The sequence below is a fragment of the Acanthopagrus latus genome, chromosome 20 (assembly GCF_904848185.1).
Source record: "Acanthopagrus latus isolate v.2019 chromosome 20, fAcaLat1.1, whole genome shotgun sequence".
NCBI classification, from domain to species: Eukaryota; Metazoa; Chordata; class Actinopteri; order Spariformes; family Sparidae; genus Acanthopagrus; species Acanthopagrus latus.
In genome coordinates, this window is record NC_051058.1 from 17,824,103 (window position 1) to 17,850,711 (window position 26,609).

Genomic DNA, 26,609 nt, shown 5'->3' on the forward strand with positions numbered 1-26,609 from the left:
CTGAAAACACATAACCACACTAATAAAGGTGTGTAGTTGTTTGTAGGTTGACCACTAGAGGTCATTTAAAACAGCATTCAAAGTATCCAAAAGATAAATAAATGACATGTTCTCTGATTTGTTTATTTATTTATGTATTTATTGTTGTACGTAAAAAAAAAAGTCACCACTAATCAATATGTTGATCAGTCCAAGCTCTTAGCTTCTCACACAGACAACAGTGGGACCAGTGTGTCTGTGTACCTGGTGCTCGTGTCAATAAAGTTTTTTCAAAGTCCCTCCGCTGCAGCAATGGCGGCTCCCATGTCCTGGAGGAGGCTGGTGTACTCCGTGTACACACCGGCCATCACCGGGGTTTTCACCCGAATATCCGACCGACTCCTCCGGGCCCGGGACAGAAGAGGAGGGTAAGAGACGCGGCTCGTCCACGGAGGCGCTGACATCGCGATAAAACCCGCGTATTTTTTTTTTTTTTTTTTCTGTCGTAGCACCCGTCAGTCGCGTGTCAGAGATGCCTTGCTAATGTTGTTCCTGCTAGTGCGTCCAGTGTGTGACGTTTGCCCAAATATTTGTCTAGTTTTGATTAATAATCTAAAATACATCTATAGCACGTTAGTGCACCATTTTATAGAACACTTGAGGTGAATCTGTCGTGTTTGCAGAAAAGGTTAAAGTCAGTTATCGCGTGATTTGACACATTTCCATCGGGTAACGCGTCTCCTGTGACTGTCAGGCTAGCAGGCAGGAGCTAACCTTCAGGGAGGGCGATGGTTTCCAAACACATGAACTGTACATGCTGTTCTCCTTGACGTCTGTTATGTCATGCGGGCTGTCATTTTCACCATGCTTGAAACCTGACACCTGTCTGACACTCTCCGTCACATCATGTGACACTCTGGAGTTTTACTTCCGGTCGATGGTCACACAGGTGATGTAAATGATTTGCACCCCTGAGGTGAAACTAGAGGAGCTGTTTGAAAACAAATTAACCAGCTGGTAGTATAAAAAAAATTATTTCCTCAATGTTTGAATTGCTAGGGATCGACCAGTGTGGCTTCTTCAGGGCATGTAGTGATTATTTATACTCAGATAAAATGTACATTTGCAGGAAAAACTCAGTAGAGCGTATACCTCCGCCACATAAAACATTTTTAAATCTTGGAGCTGCATCAGATTGTACTCACTTACAGATACTAGCCACCTAAATATGACTTTTTTTCATCAAGAGCCACACACTTTTCCTGTCGGGAAACACCTTATCTCATAATATTAAAGAGATAATTGTGTTACTGTCCCTTTATCTGGAACTGCACCAAAGTTAATGGCGTCTATTCTGGGCTGAGACTCGTGTTGCATTCAAGTTTTGTGGAAATCCATTGAGTAGATTTTGTGTAATCCTGCAGACAAACCAAGAAATTGACATGGGTGTTAACAAAACGTCCTTGGCACATGCGATATAAATCTTTGTGCAAACATTTAGAATAATCAGTGATTAAATGTAACTAACTGCAGCATATTTTAGTACAGTGTGAGGTGCTTGAGTATTTCCATGGTCTGCTACTTTATTCTTCTTCTTTATCAAATAACTCGAAAGTGCAAAATGTAAGAAAACGTCCATTAATTAAGAAAAGTTATCAACAGATTGTGATGAAAATAGAGTTTTGACATCATGTCAAAGATGTCGATGTATTGCAGGCTAAGCAGCTAACCTCTCACTAGCTGCTTGTTTAACTGAGCTAACAAGCTAATAGTAGCTACAGTCATAAACAGAATACAGGTAGTAGCAGTTGCCTACTCTAATGATTGCTGCCCCCGTTTGTTTGCAGAATTCCACAGATGGCCAGTTCTTTTGTTTTTTACTTTGCAGATTCAGTTTATTCAGTGCTGAAAGGCCATGACTCACGAGATGTAACCAATCAGATCAGTGACTACAGACAGAGATGCTGCATCAGAGTGTTGTGTTTAAAAAGACGGGTATTTTATTCACAGTTGGACACAAAGAAAACACAGATGAGGATAATTGAAAACATGTTTTATCATTAGCCCTGATAATCAGTCTGTCCCTGCTAATAACACCAATAATGTCTTTGTTCCATTGAGCCCCGATGAGCCGCGACGGTGTGGAAACCAGCAGAAGTAAATGAAAGTCAGGCAACATTAATTTCATTATTAACACCAGGGCTTTTACCACTGTGGCATTCCCTCTGCGAAAAAAAGGTCCTTTAAGAACCAAGGAGACTTCTGTGATGAAAAGGTTGTTGTGGAAAATGACTGTGACATTTTTGTCTCTGTTTATGAAAAGGAAACAGAGTTTGGGCGGGGAGCCTGGACTGAGAATGTTATCAACACATCTTTATTATCTTATCTTCCTCATTCTGTAATTGTTTCTTACTGGCATTTGACTCTGGTTTCGGTGTGAGGTTTGGATTGTACATGGCAGAGATACAGCAGTTCAGATTTGATAGTAGGGTGGCAGTAATTATTAGGACTTAATCATATGACTCATGTCGGAGTAGGGTACAGTTTTATTTTGTTTTGAAATAAGGAAAGTGTCATTTAGCAAACAAGGAAGGGAAGTTACAGCTCTGAATATGAAAAACAGTATAATGAAGAAAACGGACAAAAAGTCAATAAACAATTAAAAGCAAATTAAACAAAGATAACATTACAGATGCCTCATAAATCTAAAACAATGTGGAAACACCCATGTCACTTTTGCCTGCGGCTGGTCTTTGTGGCTTAAATTTGTAGTTCTCATTAAGATAAATCTCAACCTTACAACTCTTTTGACAGCTGTGGGTCTTCAGCCTTGTGCCAACAGTTTAGGAACAAGCATTTCCCGTTTCGACGTGACAATGCAACTTTGCACAAAGCTGTAACCATAAAGAAGTTAGTTTTTTTTTTATGTGTCCTCGCTTCATTTGGAAGAATTTGATTGGTCTAACCTGACCTCAGAAATTCCTGCAGCCAGATTCTAAACTCTTGTGAAAAAACCTTTGAAGAAGAGATGAAACTCTCAGAGCTGAATGTCAAAAGCTCGTCATTTGGAGGCAAATGTAAAAGATCACACATCATCCACATACTGTGGGCCGTTTAGTGTTACGATAATTATTTAATCACTGTACGAATGGACGTACGTGACCTTGCTCGTGTTCGCCGGCCTGACCTCAATACTACCGGTTGTGTTTACGTGCATGTTTGTTACATAAGATTGTCACTGACATTTTTATTGGAGCGTGGCGACTCTGCTGCAGCGCTGACAGGTTTTTATTCAAATTCTAATCATTGGTTTGTTTGTTTTTGTCGAGGATATTTAAATATCTTTTTCGCATACTGATGTCTGAATATTGAGAATGAATGAAAAGTTAATCGCTCTTTGACAGGATGCACTCACTACTATATTATTATTATATCAGTAGAATAATTAAAATGACACTACTGTTAATCGCAGTTATTCCTCTGTTTGTTGTGATGTAGTCTGACTCAGCGGATGTAGACTGTTGGTGTAAGCAAGCGTTCAAAATACGTTTCAGGCCGCCTCCTCCTACCTTTTGGCTTTCTGTGTGTGCTGTTCTCAAAATCCTTCATGTAATTCTTTATCCTTAAACTACTTTAACACTAACCTGGTTGCTAACAGTACACATTTCTTTAGGCTTTATCGCAATGTGTTGAAATCTTCTGAAAAAAAGCACATTATAAATGTTGGGACTGGGTGACAAAATCAGATATCACAATATTGTTGACTGAATAGGCCCTACTGCAATACTGATATTGCAACAGTATTGTAGGGATGAGTATTGGTACTTTCACAAAATATTAACACAGTGACATTTTTGATAAATAATCATCAGTCATGGGGATGTTATGACTCACACAAGAATCAGAGCATGAAGACCAGTCAGTCTGGTAAGCTCAGAAAATGACTTCGCTGTAATGCAGCTTTTAAAAGAAGAATTATAGTCTCATATCACTTAAACGATATAATAACGATCTATTGCCCCGCCGCGGATCTGCATCTTAAGAACTAGAAAATAAATCTTGATCCGTTGAGAAGGACGAGGATCTAAATCCTTTAAGGATGTTATGAGATCACACAAGTTCCCAGTCGGGGGGAATTTTGGATTTTGAGGAAGAGGGAACAGAAAATGTTCCTAACACATGCTTCAAATCAGGAGGGTTATGGTGCAGTCACATACCGAAGTAAACAGCCCCTCTATTCATAGTCTGAGTCTCATATTATTGCATTAGCTTTTAATGTCATTAAATGCTACACTGTTGGAAAAGATCTTTATTTGGATGTCATCTAGGATGCTGACGATGCAAACATTTGAAAAAAACTGCACCTTCTTTGGCTTTAACATCCTCCTGGACTTATTTCACTGTCGCTGGAGGTTTTCTGGTTGTTGATGTTGTCGTTAAAGCTGGAACATTCCTCACAGCATCTCAAAGAGAGTTCCTTATCTCCCGTCCCACTATATTTAGATTTCACCAGTTCCCGATAATCGTAAAGGCTCCAGGGTCAGCTGAGAGGTCCATCACTTTACATAAGCCCTTTATCAAATTTGATGTGCTCATTTAGATAACGCTTGTGATTTGCACCGCCGTATAAGATGGGATAATTCAGCTTAATCTGTAAAAATATGAGGAAGTTCTCTTTCATGTTACAGCCCTTTTATCGTAATACTCTTTGAGGAACATGTGAGTTTATGATTTAAGACTTGGATGCCAAACAGCAGGGAAATCCCCTCTCTCTTGCTGCAGGACTTCTTATTAGGCATGGTGGCTTTGGACAGAAGCCCTGATCTGCGTTTTCTGTTTTTACGCGACTTTTGTTTCCTCCAATGGCTTTTTCTTTTCTTTTTTCTTTTTTTTTTTTTTGTGGTCCGAGTCCAAACCGAGACGTGAAACCACGTGAATGTGTGTGTTCTGGATGAAATCTGGGTGTAACAGTTTGAAGGGGATTGACCTGAATGACTTGTGACAATCAGCCTGTGAGGGTCACAGTCAGGTCTGAGGTCAAGTCTTCTATTTGATGTGGTCGCAGACCAAACGGTGAGATTGTATAGCATGGATGAAAGAGAGCTGTTGTGTTGGGGTGAATTTAAGGACACGCTGTGAAATCTCATCGTTCTGTGTCCGTAAGGATTAAAGGAACGATGAATCAATTAGTTGGTAGGAAAATTAACCTGTGGCAACCTCCCATGTATCGATGCGTGTTGCGCCAGTTGCCAGGACAGTTTTTGCCCCATTTTCCTGTCAAAATAAAAGCCTGAAGATGATGTATTAGCTGTTCAAAATTTGATAATATCTTACTTCGGCTGAAGCCTATGAAACAGTGTCTCTGTGATCTATCTAAATACCAGGAATCCACAAAGAAATGTACGTTCTGCGCTTGCGCGAGATGCAATAAGCGGGTGGCGCTTGTGTTGTGAGTTGTAAACGAGAGGCTTATGCACGCAACTCTCTTTACCTTCGATCAAAGCAAAACTTAACTATTTCAGATAAAAACAGCTGCATACTAAACATGCAGCGAGGCATTACGAACACAGATGACGGAACGGAGTGCATAGAAAAACAAAGCTCATATAGTATTCTGCCCCTCCCACACACTGCGCTTATTCACTAGCACACCACCAATCAGAGAATCCAATGGCTCAGACGTCCAACGGCCCACCTCCTCAGACTTCGCGCGCTCAATCGGAGCCGACAACGTCCGTGCGGCTCCGAAAGCTTCCGACGCAGCTGAACACACCAAACATATTTGTTCCCGACCTCGTCCGAGTCTCTCCAAACGCTTCAGACGTCCATCAGTTGGGCCGGTGCGTTCCTGCCTTTAAGAGAGTGAATTTGACCTTTTTAAATGAGCCATAAAGACTTTTGTAAGGTTGTGATGTCACAGCTGTACTCTCACCACCCTAGGCCACGCCCCCAGTATGGCCGTGGTTGCAAAAACACTGTTGTGAGATGTAGAAGCACGTCGGGCGGTGACTGCTCAGGCCTGCGAGAGCTGACAAATCAGAGAAACCTGTGCTTCCAAATCTGGAATCTAAACCGGTGACTGGCACTATGAATATATAACTAGAAAGGAAAAGTCACATTTCTCCGTCGCTGCTTATATAGGTCATAAAGCAGCATAAGTATTAAATTGAAACTGTTTCATAACCAGTTAAAAGTTCCTTGTTGTTGCTTAAAAATATATCAACCAGTCTTTGGGAGGTGCCACCTGAGACTGGTTACATGATCTGTTGTATTGTGGCGAGTTCAGGTGCTGACAGGAATCTCTGACGTTTGACATTCGAGAGTGTGCTGGCGGCTGCAGGACAGCACAAAAACAAAATATCTGAGACACCATTGTTTTTCCTGTGATTTATGGGACAACTGGCTCGTTTTGTCTGATACAGTTTCCCCGAGGCAGCCAGAAAGAGGGACGCATCCATAGAGACGTGTCTCATTTCTCATGAGTACATCTCTCTGGAAATCTTTCAGTCAGCCGTCAAAACAGACAGTTATGGAGCCGGTTTGATGTGAAAAACAAAGTGCAGCGCCAGAATGTTTTCACATCCAACTTTGTGAATTAAAGGTTTATTCTGACCAAACCAGAGTTGGTGATTGTTGGAACAGTGGATATTCTAACCAAGATGTTTTTTTGTGTTTGTTTTGTTTCTGTTGAGTTAGAATTGGGTGTGTTTTTACAGTTATCTGGACCATAGAATGTCACTGGATGTCAATTGTCAGTGGAGTCTGGTTGTTGAGGAGAAAGTTATAACAGCTTCTGGGGAAACTTATACTTTAATTAAAAATTCTGTATTTGTACGTTTTCTTTCCTAATTGAGTGAGACAGTGTGGTTCAGTGAGCAGTTTCACAATAAATTAAACGGTATTTCACGATCTTTACAACAAACTGCAACGTTTTTGATCTGCACAGGTATCTTTTTAAATTGACAAACATCATGTGTGATTCTACTATGGTGAGTTCATTCTTTACATTTGAAACATATTTCAATACTACTAATGAACCTACTACTAATGATTTTGTTAGTTAATAACATTATTGCTTTGAAACAGGCAGTTGTTCCCAATTACACAATTAGTCTTCGCCAATGACTTAATTGTCCTGTCGTGCACTGAAAACACTGCTACGCTGTGAATGAGTGAGAATTGTTTTCCGACATGTTTCCTCCAGGTCCTCGGTGCTGCTGCTGGCTCCCCTCCTGGCTGAAGCCGACCCAGCCCCACGTCGTGTCTCCAGGCCCACGGGGTCAGCCGGAGCTCAGGGCACAGACGGCCTCTGCGCCCATTTCCGATGGATGGAAGAGCACGTCCCCGCCTTCAGGGTGCCGGGCACCCACATCCACATCCTCACCTCACCTGACCAGTTCTACCAGGCCATGAAGGTCGGTGTGTCATTGGAAGTGGAGGTTTTGCTTGAGCTGCAAAGAATTGATAAAAACTATAAAAAGCAATGTATCGTGACAGACGGCAAATGAAGCAGAGAGTATTTTGCCAGCACAGTCTCATTTGTTTACACCGCAGCACCTGATCTGGCAGAATCTCGCTGCAGTTGACAGGAGTGAATTGTCCTGCTCTAAAGCAACTCGTCTCCCGTAGACGTCTACGTCACAAGTGATCCTTTCAAAATATGTAATTGGCTTGAAGTTGAGACAGTCATAATGAACAGCACACCTCTGAGAAATCCGGTGTAGAGAGTAACACGTTTCCAGTTTCTGAGTCGCAAACTGGAGTTACTGCAGTTGTTTCTTTCCCACACCTGCTGTGTGTCACCACATCGGAATTCTTTTATGTTTCCTCTAACTTTAGCCAACTCAGCCGCTCCAGGAACAAAGCAACAGGAATCTGCTGCTGTTGTGACAGTCAGAAAATAGCTTCCTCCATACAAAGCTTGTTAAGCTTCGACATTAAGAGTATCAATACGTACAAGAAATTAGCATTAAGTGACTTAGTGACCCTTTTGATTCCTGATGTAACAATCGGCAGTCAATTTGAAAAGAGCTCCACCTCATCGGCTCCATTGATCTTTTGTAAATGTGTGTTTATTCTGAATGTTGATGGCGGTGAAACGTTTCAAATAAGTTGCGACAGGAGCAACAAAAGACTGCAAAAGTCGGGAAATGCTAAAATAAATAAAACACCTGTCTGGAACATTCAACAGGTGAAAGTGTTCAAAGTGAAAAGGGTGCATCCTCGAGAGGCTCGCCAGGGCGAGGCTCACCACACATGACTTTACAAAGGATGTTTTGATATTAACACTATAAGGAATATTATTACACGGGGCTCAGAGCCACTGTGTAAAACTGTAGTTGGTAACTGCAGTCGGTCTCCTGTTGATTCTCTCACGGCTTTTTTGGAATCAGGGTTTTATTTCCCCCCCGAGGCTGAATAACACCGCGGGCAACCCTGCAGTCGAGTCGCATTGTTAGCATGCTCATGTACGTTACATGTGAAAGATAATCTTTAGCGCCATGTGTTTTGTGTGTGTGTGTGTGTGTGTGTGGATGGGTGTGATTCTCCAAACCGTGTCACATGATTTCTTTGTTGACACTTCCCAGTAACTTAACGACATCTATTGTCGTATTTTTAGAACATGCTTGGCGCACATGCTCGATTACCTCCCATCTCTAATTGATGTGTTTGTAGATGATGACAAGTGTGTGTGTGTGTGTGTGTGTGTACACGAGAAAAAAATGTGACTGTCAAAACGGGACACTTACTCAAGTATGTAACTGGGTAGGTTTTCAGGTTTGCTGTACTTTAGTTGATTGTTTGCATTTTGTTCTACTTTTATGCTCCTTTGCATTTTTTTACTACTGAAGTTATTAAATTTGAATTATTAAAACACAAATAGATCCATCATTATAATAGATTATTATGAAATTCTGCATTACGAGTACTTCATCGGTACTTCAAGGTTATTATCATGCTTATAACTTAAATTGGCAACAGACAGTTTCCCCCCCCTCACGTTTCCAAGTGGTTTTATTTATGCCGCCGCTGCTGCAGAGACAACTGGATCAGAGAACTGAATCACCTGTGAACCCGACGCCTGATGGCAGACAAAAGCCAACACCAGTCACCACTGTAGTATCTCCCTCTTTTACTTTAAGTATGAAAAATTCACAAACAACAGGATAAAATAATTAAAAAATGCAACATGACCTCAGATTTCTGTCACAGGTGAGAAAACTAGATGTGTAACTCAAAGGATTTTAATGATTTGCACTAATGTGAAGGACGACGTTACATTTCATTGTAATGTTTACCTCCGGGAGTTCCAGTTTTTCAGTTGTGAAGGTTTACTGCACACTCAGTGGTGATGTGTTTATCTCGATGCTGTAAGAACGGAACTTCATGTAGTTTCAGATCGATGATGCTGAGCGATCGTCCAAACACGCTTTTATATTTGTTTTGTTTGACTAAATTGTATGTTTTCTGTCAGTGTGATGTTGTTACTAGATATATAGGCGTAACATAAAGATTTGACAGCAACACAAAGCAAATAATTGTAGCCCTACTAGAAACAATATCTTGGTCACTCTGTGTAATTTCACAGACCTCCCTGCGAACAGTTTTCATTGGATTTACTTTATGTTGGAGAAAGACTCGCTGTGAAAACTGTTGACTTGAATTTTTGTGGATTATCCAGAGTAAACAGGACTTTGTTTCTGTTCTGTTGAATTTTCTTTCAGATGTCAATTTTCAGCCCCGTAAGCAGAAATCTCAGAGACATGGGTGAATAAAACCAAAAGCCCGTTTACTTAATAATCCATTTTCACTTCTTTTGAAACCTTGTCCTAGATTTGGAGATTTGATTTGTTCATTTTTTTTTCCTACCTGATAACACACTGATTTCTTTTATCTGGTTGTTTTTGCTCGGTGGGTATGACTGGCAGGAAATGTACCCTCTGTTTACAGTTTATCATTTCTTGGTATCAGACATTCGTGACCAGAGGCCAAACACCCACATACGCTCGCACAATAATTCACTGCTGTGTTTGTTTGTGTGTCTTTTCACTCCAGGCACGTATCAAGACTGCGAAGAGGCGAGTGGTGATGGCCTCATTGTATCTGGGAACAGGTCAGCTGGAGCAGGAGCTGGTGAGAAATGTAGTGTTTCTGTGCATATTTGTGATAAGCAGATTTTTTTTTTTTTTTTGCATTTCTTTAATTTCAGTCAGGTGAGAACAATGCCGTCCAAGCACGGGCGCGTTGCCAAATAGTGGGTTGGAGATGCCAGAAAACTGTGAGTCAGTGTTGTCTTCCAGGAGAACCACAGTGCGGTTTGTTCGAAATGAAAGCGCACGCCAGGCCAGCTACAAGGAATGACCCCAGAAATGCAAGGGTTTATGGGAATACGGAGACCAGTTTTGGCATGTGATAGCCTGCTGTTCTTCATGCTTGGAAAACCTAGCATAACAACACTAACCCAGAACAAACCACAGTCTGGACTGATGCTCAGATTCAGCTGTTTTTCATGTTTTTTTTCCGAAGCTCGTACGAGCAGCCGGATTACAGAAAAACTGCACAGGCGAGTCAAACACGCTTAATTACAGTTAAAAGCATTTGAATCAGCCAAACTCTGTAACCTCACAGGATGATGGATTACTAGAAATGTTGAGTCAATGAGGTGCAGTGAGTCCGCTTTTATGTTCAGGCCCAGGTTTGCCTCTAATTGGACACACTGAGCTGAGCTCGCTTCAGAGCAAAAATGCGACTTTGGTTTGTGGTTTAGACTGAGGAATGAGACCTGCAGGTGTGATTTCACCATAAAGACCAGGTCCCGCCAACACAACCCGGGTCCTGGACCCAACACAACAGCTACCTGACTGATACTGACACTCACACCTGTGCACTGTGTTTATTTAAGTGCAGGTTGTGGGAGTAAAATGTAAAGAAAGGCATGTTTATCTATAGCACACACCATGTAAAGTTAATTCAAAGTGCTTTCTAGAAGTGAGACGGTTTTATACATCAGAGTCTGTGGACAGCTGTTGTCGCCTTCTGTGGCTCCAGAGGGATCTGCTGATAAAAAAACGCCTCACGTGATGTCACTTGAGTCGGCTTCAGTTGAGGAAAAAAAATAATGAAAAAAATCTGCAGAAAGAAGTCAGTTCACTCACGCGTCTATAATTTCCTTATATCAGTGAAACCAACCTAGACCGCCAACTGAACTGTCTTTGGTCGAGTTGCATTGTGGATAATGTTGGACAATGTTCTGAAAAGGGGAAGAAGAAGGCAAGACAACATCTCTTGTTCTGCTGCATCCATTTAAACCGTCCATCATTAGGACAAGTTATAGGAGCAAAATGCTAAACTGCAAATCAGTCCACTTGTAACAAGATCAGATCAAGTCAGTGGTGACTTCTCGGGTTGGGCGATGTCTGCCGATGACGGACGATGACATCTCTGTAATCATCTCCTTCTCTCACTGACGGAAAACCTCCAGCTGTCTCACCCAGCGGAGGAAACTGTCTCCTGTCACCTCGGCTGGGTCAGGCTGATTACTGGTGCAGATATTCAGCATATTTCCAGTTATCTGTGGTATCTGTGAGTTTCTGTCAGATTGCTGATAAAATAAACTTGTCACAAAAAATGTGCTTCTTAGTGAAGCAACATCCGCTCACACAACGTCCCGCACACACCACAGAAAAAATGAATAATCTGAATCTGCACGGTAACTAAATGTGTCGTTTAGATGTAGTGGAGAGGAAGTATAAAGTAGCAGAAGAAGAACCTCTAAATTGTGTTTAAGAAGAGCACTCGAGGAAATTGTACTTCTTTGACACTAAGATTTTAATTTTTACTACAAAGTGTCCGTCCCAAATATCAGTCTCCGAGAAAAACGAGAACCAACGGCGCAATTTAGATAAACACATAAACACTTCACAGCTCCACAGAAAGGAACGCGCTGCCAGGAACTTAACTGAGCGTCCTGATCGACGGGAACACTGAGTCCTAAAATGCGCTCTGAGCAGGAAGAAAATGGATTTTAATTTCCTCTCCCAACCCTGTGATGGCTGTCAGCCATCAGTGAAGGACTCAAGCATCGTTTATCGGCCCAACCCTCTTAATCACCACTAGAGGATACCATCTCGGCGCTCAGCCAACATTTTTATCTCAACTAATCACCTGTAAAGTTTCATGACTGCATGTTGCGTATGTTATAAAAAAATCTGTCCACAGGGAGAAGCAATTTGAAAAATGTGCTTCACTGATTAGAAACAATGAAATGAAAACCAAGAACAACAACGTACAGGATGAACGTTGACTAAATCAGGGGTAACGAACGCAAGCTGTCGGCTGCTTTCGTTGTCTCCATGGGGGGTATTTGAAAGGTTTCCTGCAGTTTGGATAGTTCATAAAAAATTAATGTTAAACTTTTTATGTCACTCTGAAGCTGAGTACTCTCCTTCAGACTTAGCATGTTAACTTGCAGGCTAAATCTGAAGTCTGAAGATTTAATCAAAAGCCAAAGAGACCAAACATTTTCCCTGGACTTTGAGGCGGTGAGTGTTTTGTAGTCTTTGCTTTAGAGGATAAACAAATTCTCTGGCGTCCCTCACAGCTCCGACTCACGATCACATCTCTCCCCGGAGCAGAGCTGCTGGAAGTGTCGGTGTCCCCACAGAGCTCTCTACTGGAAAACAAGAAAACGATTTACTGGCATGCTAACAGGCACTCTGTTTGGAGTGACGTATCGCAGAATGCATTTGGGCACCAGATGCACAATTTAGCCGAAAGTGGGGAAACATGTTCAGGTGGGGGAACAAACACCACGCAGCATCTGCACGGGGCTGCTGGTGACGCACGCTGATGAGCAGCCGCTTCCTCTTTGAGTTAACAATGTTTCCCACGCTCTGCAAACAGATAATAAAAGGCTGCCGGCGTTTGATAAATGCTGTCTTCTGCCAATCAGTGCCAATAATTGTTAATCAATGACTTTTTGTTTTGCGGCGCCTGGCTCACCTGCCAACCAGAACGAGTTATACGAACCTCAGTTTGGACTGAGAAGTGACAACAAGATCACAGCATCAAACACAGTTGAGTCAGTCATTTAATCACATGTGGATGTTTGTCTTCGTCTGTCTCTTGTTTTTTTTTTTAAGGTGGACTGTATGGAGGAAGCTCTACAGCGCTCACAGGCAAACGCTCACGCTCCCGATCTGAAAGTCTCCATATTGCTGGACTACACTCGCGGGTCACGAGGTTGGTTTTTCCCCGTCACATCTTTGTCACCAGTTGGTACACAGCACAGCACTCGTCGCCCTGATTGCACCCTGTGTTTCTCCCGTGCAGGACAGATCAACTCGAGGACCATGCTGCTGCCGCTGCTGCAGCGCTTCACCTCTCAGATGCGGGTGTCTCTGTACCACACTCCGGACCTGAGGGGGCTGCTGCGGCTGCTGGTCCCGCAGCGCTTCAACGAGACCATCGGAGTCCAGCATATCAAGGTCTACCTGTTTGACGACAGCATCATCATCAGCGGGTGTGTTGACTCTGGCTGTTTGACTTCTTGTCAATATGGCCGTTTTCACACTGTGTGTCTGAGTTCAAACTCAAGTCCTCCTTCTCCTCGACCCGGCGCTGCTCTCCCCACTTGTTTAATCCTGTTTTGGTCCACGCAGTGTTTGCATAAAGCTTTCCTAATCAGAGTTCAGGTGTTTGTCCCCACTGCTGGGAAATGTTTCTCAGCATATACCTCTGGGTGTGCTCCAAAATCAATGTGCACAGTTCATTTAGTTCAGCACACGAAGTGGAACTTAATGCTCACACTGAGCTTAATCAACAGCTTCTGGGTGAACAAAACAACGTGCTCCTAAACACATTACTGTGTGTTTGTTTGAATATAAGATGAACCTTTAACAGCACAGACTTTTTGAGATTCAACACACTTTTGCTGACACTCTGCTGGGAAAGTTTCCCTCATTCTTCACATTGAATTACACAATTAAAGCTGAACATTACTGGAGGCAAATTAGCGTCGCTTCTCTATCAGTCACACACTCGTGCGCTGGAGGAAGCAGCTGAATGATTTTCTCAGGCAGTTTTCAGACCTTCTCTCTGTCTTTCAGAGCTCCTCATCGTCTGTGACTGCCTCGCTGCCTGTTTGTTATCGTGGTTCAGTTTTCCTCTGTGGCTGGAAGACACATCACACAAACTCCTGAAAATCACTAAAACATCATGAAGAATAATTTGTTTCCCTGCTCCCATCCTGCAAACACTCATGACAGCATCCTAAATGGAGGTGCTTTTATACAGTCATCCAGCACTGAAGAGGCAGGTCAGAGATGAAATTAGCCACAACAGGTTGCACACATCCCAACAGACAACGGTTTTACTTTAATAAAAGAAATACAACTTGTACTTAATAAGAAAGAAAAATGTCTGAACATCAAACAGAAGTTATTGCTAATTAATTCCCAGGAGGATTGTCGATATCTAATATTTTGATCTGTGCTAATGAAAAGAGTTAGGAGAGATACCCTCGTTGAATTGTTTGCACCAATCTCTGCAATTCGGTTCAGTAAAGGTTTGACTAAATTTCTCTTATTTTCGAGTCCTCTCTCGCCAAAACACTCCTTCATCCTGACTCTTTTCTCTGTTTCCCTCTCTCTCTCTCTCTCCCTCTCTTGTTGTGCAGGGCCAACCTGAGCGACTCGTACTTCACCAACAGACAGGACCGCTACGTGCTGCTGGAGAACTGCAGGGAGGTCGCCGACTTCTTCTCCGACCTGGTGGAGGCCGTGGGAGACGTCTCCCTGCAGCTGCAGCCCGACGACTCGGTCACCATGCTGGAGGGCATGGTGCACCCGTACAAAGGTAGGAACCAAACGAGTGTGTGTGTGTGTGTCTGTGTGTATACAGAGCCGTGTTTGCCCTCCAACATGTTTTGACACTGTTTGACACTTCGTGCTCAGTTACGGTGGCACCGGCCATGTTCTCAGCAAGAGGAGCCGATGGATTTCGCTAATGGAGCTTGAAAGCTTAGACAGATGATGGTCAGTGTGTGTATGTGTGAGAAAGATGGAGAGAGCTCTTGCGGTTGGCTAGCCAGGCAGCCGGATGTGAAATTGTCAGGATTTTCTGTCCACACACGCACACACACACACACGCACACACACACTCTTGAACTGTGTGTCCGTAACTGGAGCACAGACTGCCAGGATGTTAGTTTGAGAGGTGAATGACATCATGTCTACAGGAGCTGGATCGCCGCGGTAACGAACACCAGGAATAGAGTTGTGATGTCATAGTGTTGCTGGAAGACGATATGGACTGGGAACAAACACACACACACACACACACACACACACACACACACACACACACACACACACACACAAAAACACAGACACTGGTGAAATTCTGATGAAAGACATTAGTGAGACTGACGATGATGAATGAACATTAGCTGCTGATTGTAATTAATGAGGTTTCCCGAAGTACAAAAATAACAGATGAGGTAGAATTCAGCTGTATTCTCCCAGCGAGTGTTAACTGATAACACGTCTCATTACGCTGCGGCGGTGCAGATTAAAGGGCTGTTTCCACTAGATCAGAGTTTTGTTTCATTCACTGCGTGATGCCGTGCAGGTTTTCTTGTTCCTGTTATTTTGCTTCATTTTTCTCTGACTGACTCTGTGATGGAGCTGCAGCAACGATGACTGATGTTTATTCTTTGATTCCAGCGTCATAAATGTGAATATTTGCTGGTTTCTTTACTTCTTCAGGTTGAGGACAAAGCAAGACATTTGAGGACGTAATTTCAATCGATTTAAATGAGAAAATAAGCGAGATTGAACATAATCACTAGATCTGTCCCGCTGTCTTTATTAGTTGTCGTGGAGGCTGCAGTCGTCGGGTGCAGTTCACATATTTATTTACATGTTTAACAAAGAAATGTGTTAATTTTAAGAGAGTCTTTTTGTTGCATGTCATCATAACCATGATCAATCCAGTTTACAGTAAATATTCAAGGACAGTGATGCAGTCCAAATATCCCTCCAATGCATTTTCTCCGGGGTGCGAGCAAAAAACATATTGTGGATTGGAAACTTTGTCATCTGCCCAAAAAACCTACCAAGAAAAAGTGTGACAGAAAGTTCAGTGTTGATCAGTGGGGAAGATTTTAATTAACCGCACACCAGAAAGAAATGCTACTCACCTGTTGGTTTACATTCATAAAGAGCGTTCCCAGGCTTTCATTGGTAACTAGCTAATCTAAATGCGTCACATGTTGGCAGCCAACGATATTAAAACAAACAGTATCTCTTTTATGTTCCTAGAAGTGCTGCACATTTCCCAGGAAGACGGACAAAAGAAAACAAATTGAAAGTAATTTTTTGATGTCATTAATGGCCTCTCGCCAGCCAGTCAGAACCAAGCTGTTTCTGAAATAACAACCTTTAATAATAACCTTTCAGCTGAGGTTGTGTTTTCATTCCTATCAACATCCTCCTCTCCGCTCCGGGCTCCTAAGTGGCTGTAAATCCTCTCAAACACTGTCAGAGCCGAGAGCGCCGTGACCCAGAGATCAGACTGACCCGGCTGCACCCGCTCGCCTCCATCTATGTGTCCCAAACAGGCAACAGGCAGGACTTCTCGGCGGCGGCGAGGCAGCGGATCATGGAGGTGGTGAACGCGGCCCACATAAGGCAGCGGCTGACGGGCCGGTCGGAGGACTCCGAGGACGAGGGGATGAGCGAGGGCGAGGAGGACACCTGGGTGTTCCCTCTGGTCCAGATGAAACCTCTGGGCATCCAGGTGGACGAGCAGGTCACGCAGGTGAGCCGCCAGAGCTGAACATGTGACGACAGCAGCCTCTTCTGATTGGCTGAGTCACAAAGAAATATTTAAAACTTGGCGTTAAATATTTTGTACTGTGCACATTTTTCTTCAAAGCTTTGTCGACCTTTTGCTCGTCTGCGTGACAACGAGTTGTAAACCTCATTAGTCATCAGAAGTTCTCTGAAGTCTTCACGGGATGTTTTAAAATTGACTAATAAACTACCGTGTGACTAATAAAGCACGAATAAATATTTGAGCATTTATTCAGGGTTTATTAGTCACATTCTGGGAGTGAACGCAATAAAATGATCATGAGGAGGATATACTGTGATTTAGAAAATGATAGTCGCATCAATTATTTATGATTTTCTGAACTTATGTTTTTTCATCCGCTGTTCCTAAACTGGAAGAAATACTCGCCAGTCTTACAAGGACCAGAGCAGTTGGAGCAGATTTCCACCCACATGAACCCAAAACTTGTTTCCTTCAACTACATGAAGCAATCAACGTTTTTCTTTCATCTGCCAGAGAAACATTTCCTGTAATGAAGAAAAGAGAAAAATGAGGAGGGCAGATTTGGATTATCCACCAGAGAATAGAGCGGTAAATAGTGATTGCGTTACAAGTTGTAGTTGTTTTATCTGGACTTCTAAATGATCAGAATAAACACCAATAAATTCCATTTTTTTTCAAACTGACAATAGATGCGTTTTCTTAGCTTTAATTGATTATTTTGAATAAAATGTTGGAATACAAAATCTTATCCCTGTAGAACACGGCAGCCCAAAGTAGGGCCCATGGGCCAGAGTTGGCCCGCCATCGAGGTTGTATTTTCACCCACGTCTGCTTGTTTGTTGGTTTGTGACCAAGATTACAGGAAAACCACTGAACAGATTTCCACGAAACCTGGATGTAGGATGGGTCTCGGTCTAGAAAAGACCCCATTAAGTTTTTGTGCGGATCCGGATAAAGAGACAGATCCAGGAATTTCTTCCTCAGTTCCTTTTAACGTAGTGAGATTGGACATTTTTTCTGCATTTTTGTTGATTTCTCAGGGAGTGATGTATGGAGCTAATTTAGGGGTATTGAGGTGGCTGGGGACGGTTTGGCGGAGGTATGCGCTCTACTGAGAGCCATTTCAAGTCTGAGTTATTTTTCATTTTCTGTGTACGGTGGGCAGAGTGACGCTTTGTGAAGGAATTCAATCAATTAAAGGAGCTTGTGATGCTGGCACTATTATAGATCTTGAAGATACAGACTATTACAACAGGTGTTCAACGTGTGACCCACCATTAAGTTTCATTTCCGGCCTCTCGGTTCTCTGTAAGTCTCCTTTTCACCGTGTCTGCCACTGGGCACGAAATCTCCTGGGAAAATAAAGGCTCGGGGTTTTCTATGTACTTTAATGTCTCCATTAAAGACTTAATGATTAAACCCACGTTTTGTCCTCCGTTGTTGATGGTCGCTACTCTGAGGAAAACAGAAAGTGATCCTGTTGACTTTGTGACAGCGGCGCCAACAAAAATACCACTTGGAAATGCTAAAGGGGGCCGAAGTCATCTAAAATAATAAGCCGGGGCTAGAAAAGTAAATAAAATGTTTAGAATTCCCAAACTTATGAATCTCTGACGGACCTGAATGTACTTAACTTACAATAAATAAATCTCATATAATTAAACTCAGACCAGCTACAACAGCCAAGTGACCTGTAACCAGTAAATCAGGCCAGACTCCACTCAGAAAGTCCACAATATCAAACTGCTCATGAATTAATTAATTAAGGCAAGGGAATCAGAGCAAACACCAGGAAGGAAATGAAACACACTGCTGTATTAAACAGCATGTTATAAAGATAAATCTGACAGATCATCCTGGTAGATTTCATGATGCTCCGCTCTGTAATGAGCCAATACAGCAGTAATAAAACACTAATGACCATAATATAATAATCACTTACATTTTTCACTGTCAGGGTTTAGAACCGTGACTGTAACTCCTCCTTCCTCACTTCCTGTTTCTCCTCAAACCTCCAGCGCCTGCTGACAGACGCCGGGCCGGACTCCACTGTGTTTCTAACATCGGGTTACTTCAACCTGACCCGGGCGTACATGCGGCTGGTGCTCGGGGCCGGAGCCAACTACCGCATCCTGACCGCCTCCCCCGAGGTCAACGGGTTCTTCGGAGCCAAGGGCGTCGCCGGTGCGATTCCCGCAGCTTACATCCACATCGCCAGGCAGTTTTACAACCAGGTGTGCCGACTGGGCCAGCAGGAGAGAGTACACCTGCACGAGTACCACAGGTCACAGTGGACCTTCCACGCCAAAGGTGGGAGGAAGTAAAAACACACACGCCTGTTTGTGTCAGCAGCTAACGATCGTATTCATCTAGTTTAGTGTAATTTACTGTTTGGTGACAACTGAAAACACTCTAAGAGCCCAAAATGGTGTCCTTTTGTCTGACCAACAAGACATTTAAGAAGATATTTCATTTGAAACGATACCCTCAGTGATCAGCAACAGGTGGCTGCGTTTAAAGCTACTCATCATAGTTAAAAATCAATGATTGAATACAGATCAAGTGAAAACACATCATCCATTTATACAGTAAAATGTTTTAAGTGTACCGGATATTTACAATATTTAGCCCTCTCTACCAAACTCCATTGACAAAAACAATAATTCTACTTTGTATATTTGTGTGACTTCTGTGTTTCCTATCAGGAATTTTGTGGCAGATTTTTCTTTTATTGTTTTCGGATGATTTTGATCGTCATTCTTAACAACACGTAGAAAAACTCAGATCAACAGTTTGTCCCCTGTGTGGGATAGAGCACCAGCAGATCTGTGTGAATCTCTCTCCAGAGGTCTGGAACCAGGCTGAATTAAGAATAAGTAGACTGTCCTCGTCTAACATTTCATTAACAGACGAGACGGATCGCGAGCTGAGTCTAATGAAGATCCGAGCCGGAGCGCTGGAATCCTTCTGGTCTAGCTGCACAAACTGAGATAGAATCGATGTGTGGACAGACAAATATTCGCGATAACCGCAGTATGTAATTGTTGGTATCTCCTTACACAAAAAGTGTGATGAATCCAATTTTCTGTTCACATTTAGCTCTCTGTGGATCAAGTTATTGGACGGGAGTAAACTCCCACATGAGCGTGGTTTACGAGAGATTACGATCTGATCCCGGGCTCGCCGTCCAGACCGGGTTCTGTTTGGCTCAGTGAGAATGATAAAACACATTACTCTCGCTGTTCTTCTCCCGGCTCTGCTGCTCTTCTTGTGGTAACGCTGGTATTTAGCGTGAGAGGAGAGGACTTGTACAGTCATCCTGCTGTAGCCTCGGGACAAGGATGTACACTCACTCTCTCTCATTCTTTGGGGTTTTGGATCGACGCTGGGGATTTCTGCATGTGCTTCCTTTTAGTTGTGGTCTGGGCCCCGACAGAAATCCCTGCTGGAAGGCGGCTCTCTGAAGCATCGCCTGCTCGCTGGCTCACTCTGCTTTTCCTCTCCTACAGGTCTGTGGTATTACCTCCAGGGGCAGGATCGGCCTTGCCTCACTCTAATTGGCTCCCCTAATTTCGGTTACCGCTCAGTTCACCGTGACCTGGAGGCCCAGATCGCAATAGTAACAGAGAACGAGGAGCTGCAGAACCAGCTGCAGGAGGTCGGCTCTGTTTTTTTTTTTCTCCTCCCTTTAACCACAAACAGAAATGATGATGAATGACGGTGTAAGTCTTTACTGAACAACTCACACCTGTGTTTTTAGGAGCAGGAGACGTTGTACCAGCGCTCCACCGAGGTCTCCAGCTCGACGTTCGAGCAGCCGGACCGCCACGTCCAGCTGTGGGTGAAACTGGTCACTCCCCTCATCAAGAACTTCTTCTGAGAGGCCACCAGGTGTTCACACACACACACACACACAAACTCACTCACTGCACATGACTTTTACTCGTGTTTATTCTGTTAGAGGATCATTTTTGGATTATTACACATATTTTCCTGTTTTGGAGGGAAAACTGGGGAAAATAACACACGCAGTCAGTCGGCTGCACCAGTCAGCTTTAAAACAACAACTGATCAAAGTGTGAAAAGGGGTCGATCACAGCCACAAACCCAACAACACCGGCAGACCGAAGCTTCATGAAACATGTGACACAGTTTTTACACAAACACAAATAAACCCTCAAAACAAGGTGAATGACTTTGTTCCTATTTCCAGTAGACGAGCTGCCTTCCTGTTTTTTTTTTTTGTTTTTTTTTTTACTTTACAGTTTATGCACCAGCGTCTGGAATTTGAAAGTAAAATTTGCATTTCCTGCACTTCCATGTGTCATGTTCCCATGGCAACCAGTCAGAGCCGGACCGCCTGCGAATCAGTTTTCATGTTACGAGAGAATCAGCCGCGTTTCCACCCAAAGTGAAGTCAACTTCTACCCCAAAAAACAACTTTTTTCGAGGAGCTGTAGCCTGATTTCCACGACAAGTTTTCTTTTTTTGCGCTTTGAACCGTTCTGTCGAGGTACCTAGCACACCGATCCAGCACCTGAAGGTTGAAGCTAGAAAAAATGATGCAGTCCATTAATTGGTTGGCAAAATCATTACTGCTGCGCACTAAGTTTCAGCAAAACACTGATTAATTATTGATCGAGGTTCCTTCTGCCTAAAGTTGTCTGTGTTTCTGCCGCAGTCTAAAAACCTGAGAAGATGAAATTACCCTGCTGACGTGGACGGCTGTTTGTACACGTGACGGTACGACAGCAATGATCATTCGTCCATCTGTTGTTAATCTGTGAATTGTTCAGGGTTGAAAGCTTTACTTCCAAAATTCCCCATTTTTTGGAAAGTACTGCTCCAAGAACAGGGACTTTTTCTGGGATTAAATAAATTCCCTGGAACTTAAAGGAAACCCTGTGATGGAAATACACCTGGGGTCTTCTAAATTGTTGTAGTTGCCGAGGAAAGATCTTGTCAAGGAAACATGGCGGTAAAGTACATAAAACAACAACAACAAAGATTGAAATATGTGTTTTTCTTTTTTTTATCATAACCAATAAAAAAGCTGACCAAACTACTAAACTATAAAAGACTCAAACTGTTAAAAAAAAAATAAATCTGGATTTATTTTAAAGCATGTTTGACATAGTTTTCTTTTTTTAACTCTTATATTTTGTCAGTGATTTTCTTGCTTAGTAGTCAAAATACAGCCCTGAACATACTGTACAGAAAGTCACACACACACACACACAGTAAAGTAAGAGTAAAACAGGCTGCGGCTTCTTAGAAATGCCTGCAGTCATTGTGGCGTGTCCCAAATCGCAGGTCCCGTCCTCGCCTTCCCAGCAGCCCGAATCACCAAAGTGAGAGCGGGGACAGCGAGTCGGCTGATTCACTCCTGTCAAGAAGTGAGTCAGCGCCGTGTTATGGTGATGATTTGACAGTGTGGTCTGTGTCGGTCCTGTCAGGACTTGGCCGGGGTTGGAGTCAGAGGGTTCACCGCCTCTGAACCACAGCGAGTGAGTTCAGGTTCAGTTTAAAGTTGTTTGTTACTAACTGATCAAAATAAAAGATGTTCAAACTGCAGACACACTCAGAAAACGACCCAAGATAGGAAGATATGTCTCACTGGAGTTCTGGCCCAAAGGGAAACCTAAACAAGATCAGAGCGGAAGATTGAGGGGAAAGACATTTTTTTTATTTTTTCATTTTTTTTAAATTTGCTTTCTGGGAACAGGAAGTGTCACAGGCTGGATAATGACGGTAAAAGGGTGGTGTCTTATCGCTACCTGGACAAAGTTGAGGAAAAAAAGAAGCTGAGTGATCTGCTGCCAGGAGGAAACTTGTAAATAGATCGTCTTTCAGTGCGGGGTATTATTCACAAGTACGTGCGCAGTTGAGGTGACACCACCTCTCACAATAATGTGAACAGGACGACTTTTGGGCCCATTGTTAGTGGGCGGCCTCGTGTTACCGACCCGATGGCACAAACACAGAACACATTTAGATACAGACTCCTCAGCGAGCGGATGAGCTACTGCAGTGTGTCAAAGTCAGTGTAAACAAACGGAAGTACAGAGATTTAATTTTACTTTTTAAAGGAACAGTTCATCCAAAAATAAATAAAACAGTTCAGTCCATTATCTGCTCACCCTCATGTGGAGGTAAAGTCGGGTGACGTTGCGTAGTCCACAGAAGTGTTCTGGAGCTTCGGAACGACTGAAGGTAGATGAAGACTTGAGATGAATACGTGACGTGGAGCACGGCAGCCGAGTAAAAGAGCCGTTCGCTTTGGAATTAGTTTATAAAGATGCAAAGTGCCGATTGGCTCGTGAGCTCAGATGTAAAAACTGGGATTGGATTTGTGCTTTCAGGAATGTGTCGCCTCTTTAGACCTTGTAAAAATATTTCTGCACGGAATTTTATCTCACACACACACACACACACACACACACACACACACACACACACACACACACACACACACACACACAGTGTTTCTGCAGCTATAGACATTTAAACACACTCACATACTCAGATTTGTGCCTTTAGTTTCTTAGACATGCACGTAAAAGATGATTTACTTCTGCAGACGGTGAAATAATTTGCGAACATCGTTTCACATGCTCAGAATCTTAATGACCCTCATCTGCTTCCGTAGTTTATCCTCGATTTAAAATGCACTGTTTTGCCTGAGGGAAATTATGTGAATGTTCGCCGTGAGAACTGTTCTGAAAAGTCTACAACAGAACTGAATTTACACGTGACTTCTTTTTTTTTTGTTTGTTTGTCTCATGACAAGCAATCTCTATAAAATAATCACCAGTCCTCATGTGAAAACCAACAATGAATTGACCTAGATATCGTCCGTGAAGCCCAAACCTGTTCTGTCTTCTTCCACTGAGAGCTGCACTGTCGTCCAAAAACTGTTACAAACACATTTTGTCAGCTGTAACGGCTCGTCTCCCCGGACCCCACAGGAAAACTGCAACATTTTTACATGATTACGTAAATCAAACAGAAGTGAAAGGAACATTTGAACACACATGAAACAGGAAATGTAATATAACGATGTGCATTCAAATAATTTAGTCTGTAATTTTGTCACCCAGTTCACAAACACAGAAATATCGTCATATAAACTTCACAAACAGTCACAAATCTATAATTCATTGGCTGATTTTCTAACCCACCAGAGAACCAGATGTGTATTCATCCACACGTGAAAATAGTCCCACACAAACACAGTTTACTTCTGTCTGACAGCCCAAACACTACAGCACTACAGATGTTTTCTAAAAATGGCTTTCAGTTTCTGTTGTTATAACCTCAACATAACGTATCATTTAATGTCTCAATGTAAGTGTTCAAAAGCCTTGAAGAGAATCTAACTGGGTTTTATTTAAGTTGTTTACAATTGTAAAGCTTTTTATTTATTGTTTATTTATCAGACTAAATGCAGACAAACATTGATACACAGGAGGAAGAAATGCAATAAATGTAATTATTACAGAGCGTCCCTGTACATTTGCATTAAAACATATAAATATGACACTATATTTTTTCATAAACAAGCCATTTTAAAAAGGAACTGCTAATTTTATCCTCTTATTTTTTCCTTTTCTTTGTCCGCCCAGTCACGTTCATGGACAACAAACTGACCTCTGAGCAGTCAGTTCACTCTCACTCCTGTTTGTGTCCGTCTGTTATTATCATCTGTGAACGTTCAGCTCTTATCTCGCCTTTTTTTCCCTCCTGACAGAGGAAAAAACAAAACACGGCCCTCCAACAACAATAGCTCTGCCGGTTAAAGGGACTCAAAAAAAAAAAAAAAACACAAAAAAAAACTTATCGGCAGCGCAGCACACGTCTATTGTTAGTAGGAAGTGACAACAGGTTGGAGCCGCTCCAAACAGTTTCTCTGTTGTACAGCTGATGTCCTCACAGACAGACAGGCAGACAGACAGGCAGGCAGGCAGGCAGGCAGACAGACAGGCAGACAGACAGGCAGGCAGGCAGGCAGACAGGCAGGCAGGCAGGCAGGCAGGCAGACAGGCAGGCAGGATGAAGTGTGATGGAGCCGTCTGCCCTCTAGTGGTCGAACTGGGAGCTCTCACAGTGGTTTCACACATTGAACTGGCCCCTGGTGACCCATCATCAACCACTGACTTCTATCTGAACACTTCACAACAAAACAAATTTGTTGGCTTATAGAATATTTTTAAATGTGTCACAGCTCCAGTCGTCTCTTTAAATGTAAAATTAGAGAGAGAAGAGACAGACGTGAGCGCACGTCTCCTCAGAAATGGTTTTCAGACAATTGTTTGCATAACTTTGATAGTTGAAGCCGAATGTTTACAGTTGAATTTGACATTTAACAGGATGTTATAATACATTATTTTGACGTATTATCAGAGGTGTAAACAGCAGCTGTGATCAGTTTATTGCCAGTGTGGCACTAAATTCTCTGATCTGATCATATGATTTATGTTTCTACCAGCAGCAGAATATCTTCCTCCTGTTAGTTTTCCTTTTTCTTCCCTCTTTCAGCCTCACTTCAGACATATTTATATTACAGATATAGTAGATATAGTTTACCTGCAGTATCCCGTCTTTATAGAGACAAAGGATAAATTGTCAGTACCTGTCTGATTGTTATATTATTGACCAGTTGATCATATGTGTTCAATAAGTCTAACAATGAATTACATTTATATTATAACGATTGATTTTCATTGAAATAAAAAAGAAATACATTTTTTCTTAGACCGAGCTAAGAACAGTCTTAAACAGTCATTTAAGTCCAGATCCCTGATAGATTTAATATTGAATTTTTCAGATACAATAAAAAACATGTTAATAAAGTTATTTGTGTTTTTTAGATTTTTCAGTAGATTTTTTTTAAAAAGGTAAATTATTTTTTATTCTTTTTTTTTATCAGATTTTTAAAAAATTCTAAAAATACGATTACATTTTTTTTAGAATAAATTTCACCTTCTTTTTTCCCCCTCCCGATTCACAGCAGAGGTTTTTAAGTATTCTGGGAATATTTTCTTAACTATGATATTAAGTGACATCCTGTGTTGTATGAGACAAAAGATGAGACTGAAGTTAAACACTCATTGTAAAAACGTCAAATAAAACCTTAACAGAACTCTTATTAAATATTATCTTCCTGTGTTTGTGTTTCCAGCAGGTGGATTTGTTCGGTCCGGAGCTCGGAGGTCGGTACACTCCTGCAGATGGGTACGAGTACCACCGACATCCTGGAGATGTGGGCTTCACCTCGGCATGAACCAGTGTGTCCCAGGAAGTGACTCTCTCTCTCTCTCTCTCTCTCTCTCTCTCTCTCTCTCTCTCTCTCTCTCTCTCTCTCTCTCTCTCACACTCACTCACACTCACACACACACACACACACAAGCAGATGTATGTGGTGCATTCAGGGGGTCGAAACCTCTTTGTTACACAAACTCCATTTGCTTGCACATTAACACCTGACGTCATCACACTGGACTTCTGGTTTTTAACATTGAAAAAAAATAGATAACCTTCTACTACAGTTCATACCTCTCTACAGCTACATGTTGCATGTAAAAGATAGCAATAGAGACTTCTTCAGATGATGTGATGAAGACTGTGACGAAGGTGCGGTGAAGAATTAAAAACCCCTTGAGGAGCCTTAATGAGAGCTCTCACAGTGAGTTTACAGCTCTGCCTGCAGCAGGAATCAAAGCTAACTGTACAGTGTCTTTGTGTTGTTATATTTGTAAATTAAAGGAAGACATGGAGAGTTTTTAAAATGA

The 26,609-nt window shown here is 42.3% G+C and overlaps 1 protein-coding gene across 3 annotated transcripts; it reads left to right on the forward strand.

Annotated features, from left to right (window-relative positions):
- The first annotated feature begins 155 nt into the window (after window positions 1-155).
- On the forward strand, window positions 156-26,609 carry LOC119009832 (CDP-diacylglycerol--glycerol-3-phosphate 3-phosphatidyltransferase, mitochondrial). 3 transcript variants are annotated; one of them, XM_037081482.1, is made up of 11 exons: window positions 156-407; window positions 7,184-7,394; window positions 10,036-10,113; window positions 13,122-13,221; window positions 13,312-13,501; window positions 14,657-14,835; window positions 16,496-16,800; window positions 18,837-19,128; window positions 20,328-20,476; window positions 20,579-20,709; window positions 20,820-21,001. In XM_037081482.1, exons 1-10 carry the CDS (start codon window positions 292-294, stop codon window positions 20,696-20,698), a joined length of 1,740 nt encoding a protein of 579 aa, XP_036937377.1. In that variant the 5' UTR covers window positions 156-291; the 3' UTR covers window positions 20,699-20,709; window positions 20,820-21,001. The 3 variants fall into 3 exon arrangements, with proteins under 3 accessions (XP_036937377.1, XP_036937375.1, XP_036937378.1); XM_037081480.1 differs by lacking the exon at window positions 20,820-21,001 and adding an exon at window positions 26,000-26,609 and having other exon boundaries at window positions 158-407; XM_037081483.1 differs by lacking the exon at window positions 20,820-21,001 and adding an exon at window positions 26,000-26,609 and having other exon boundaries at window positions 162-407; window positions 16,601-16,800.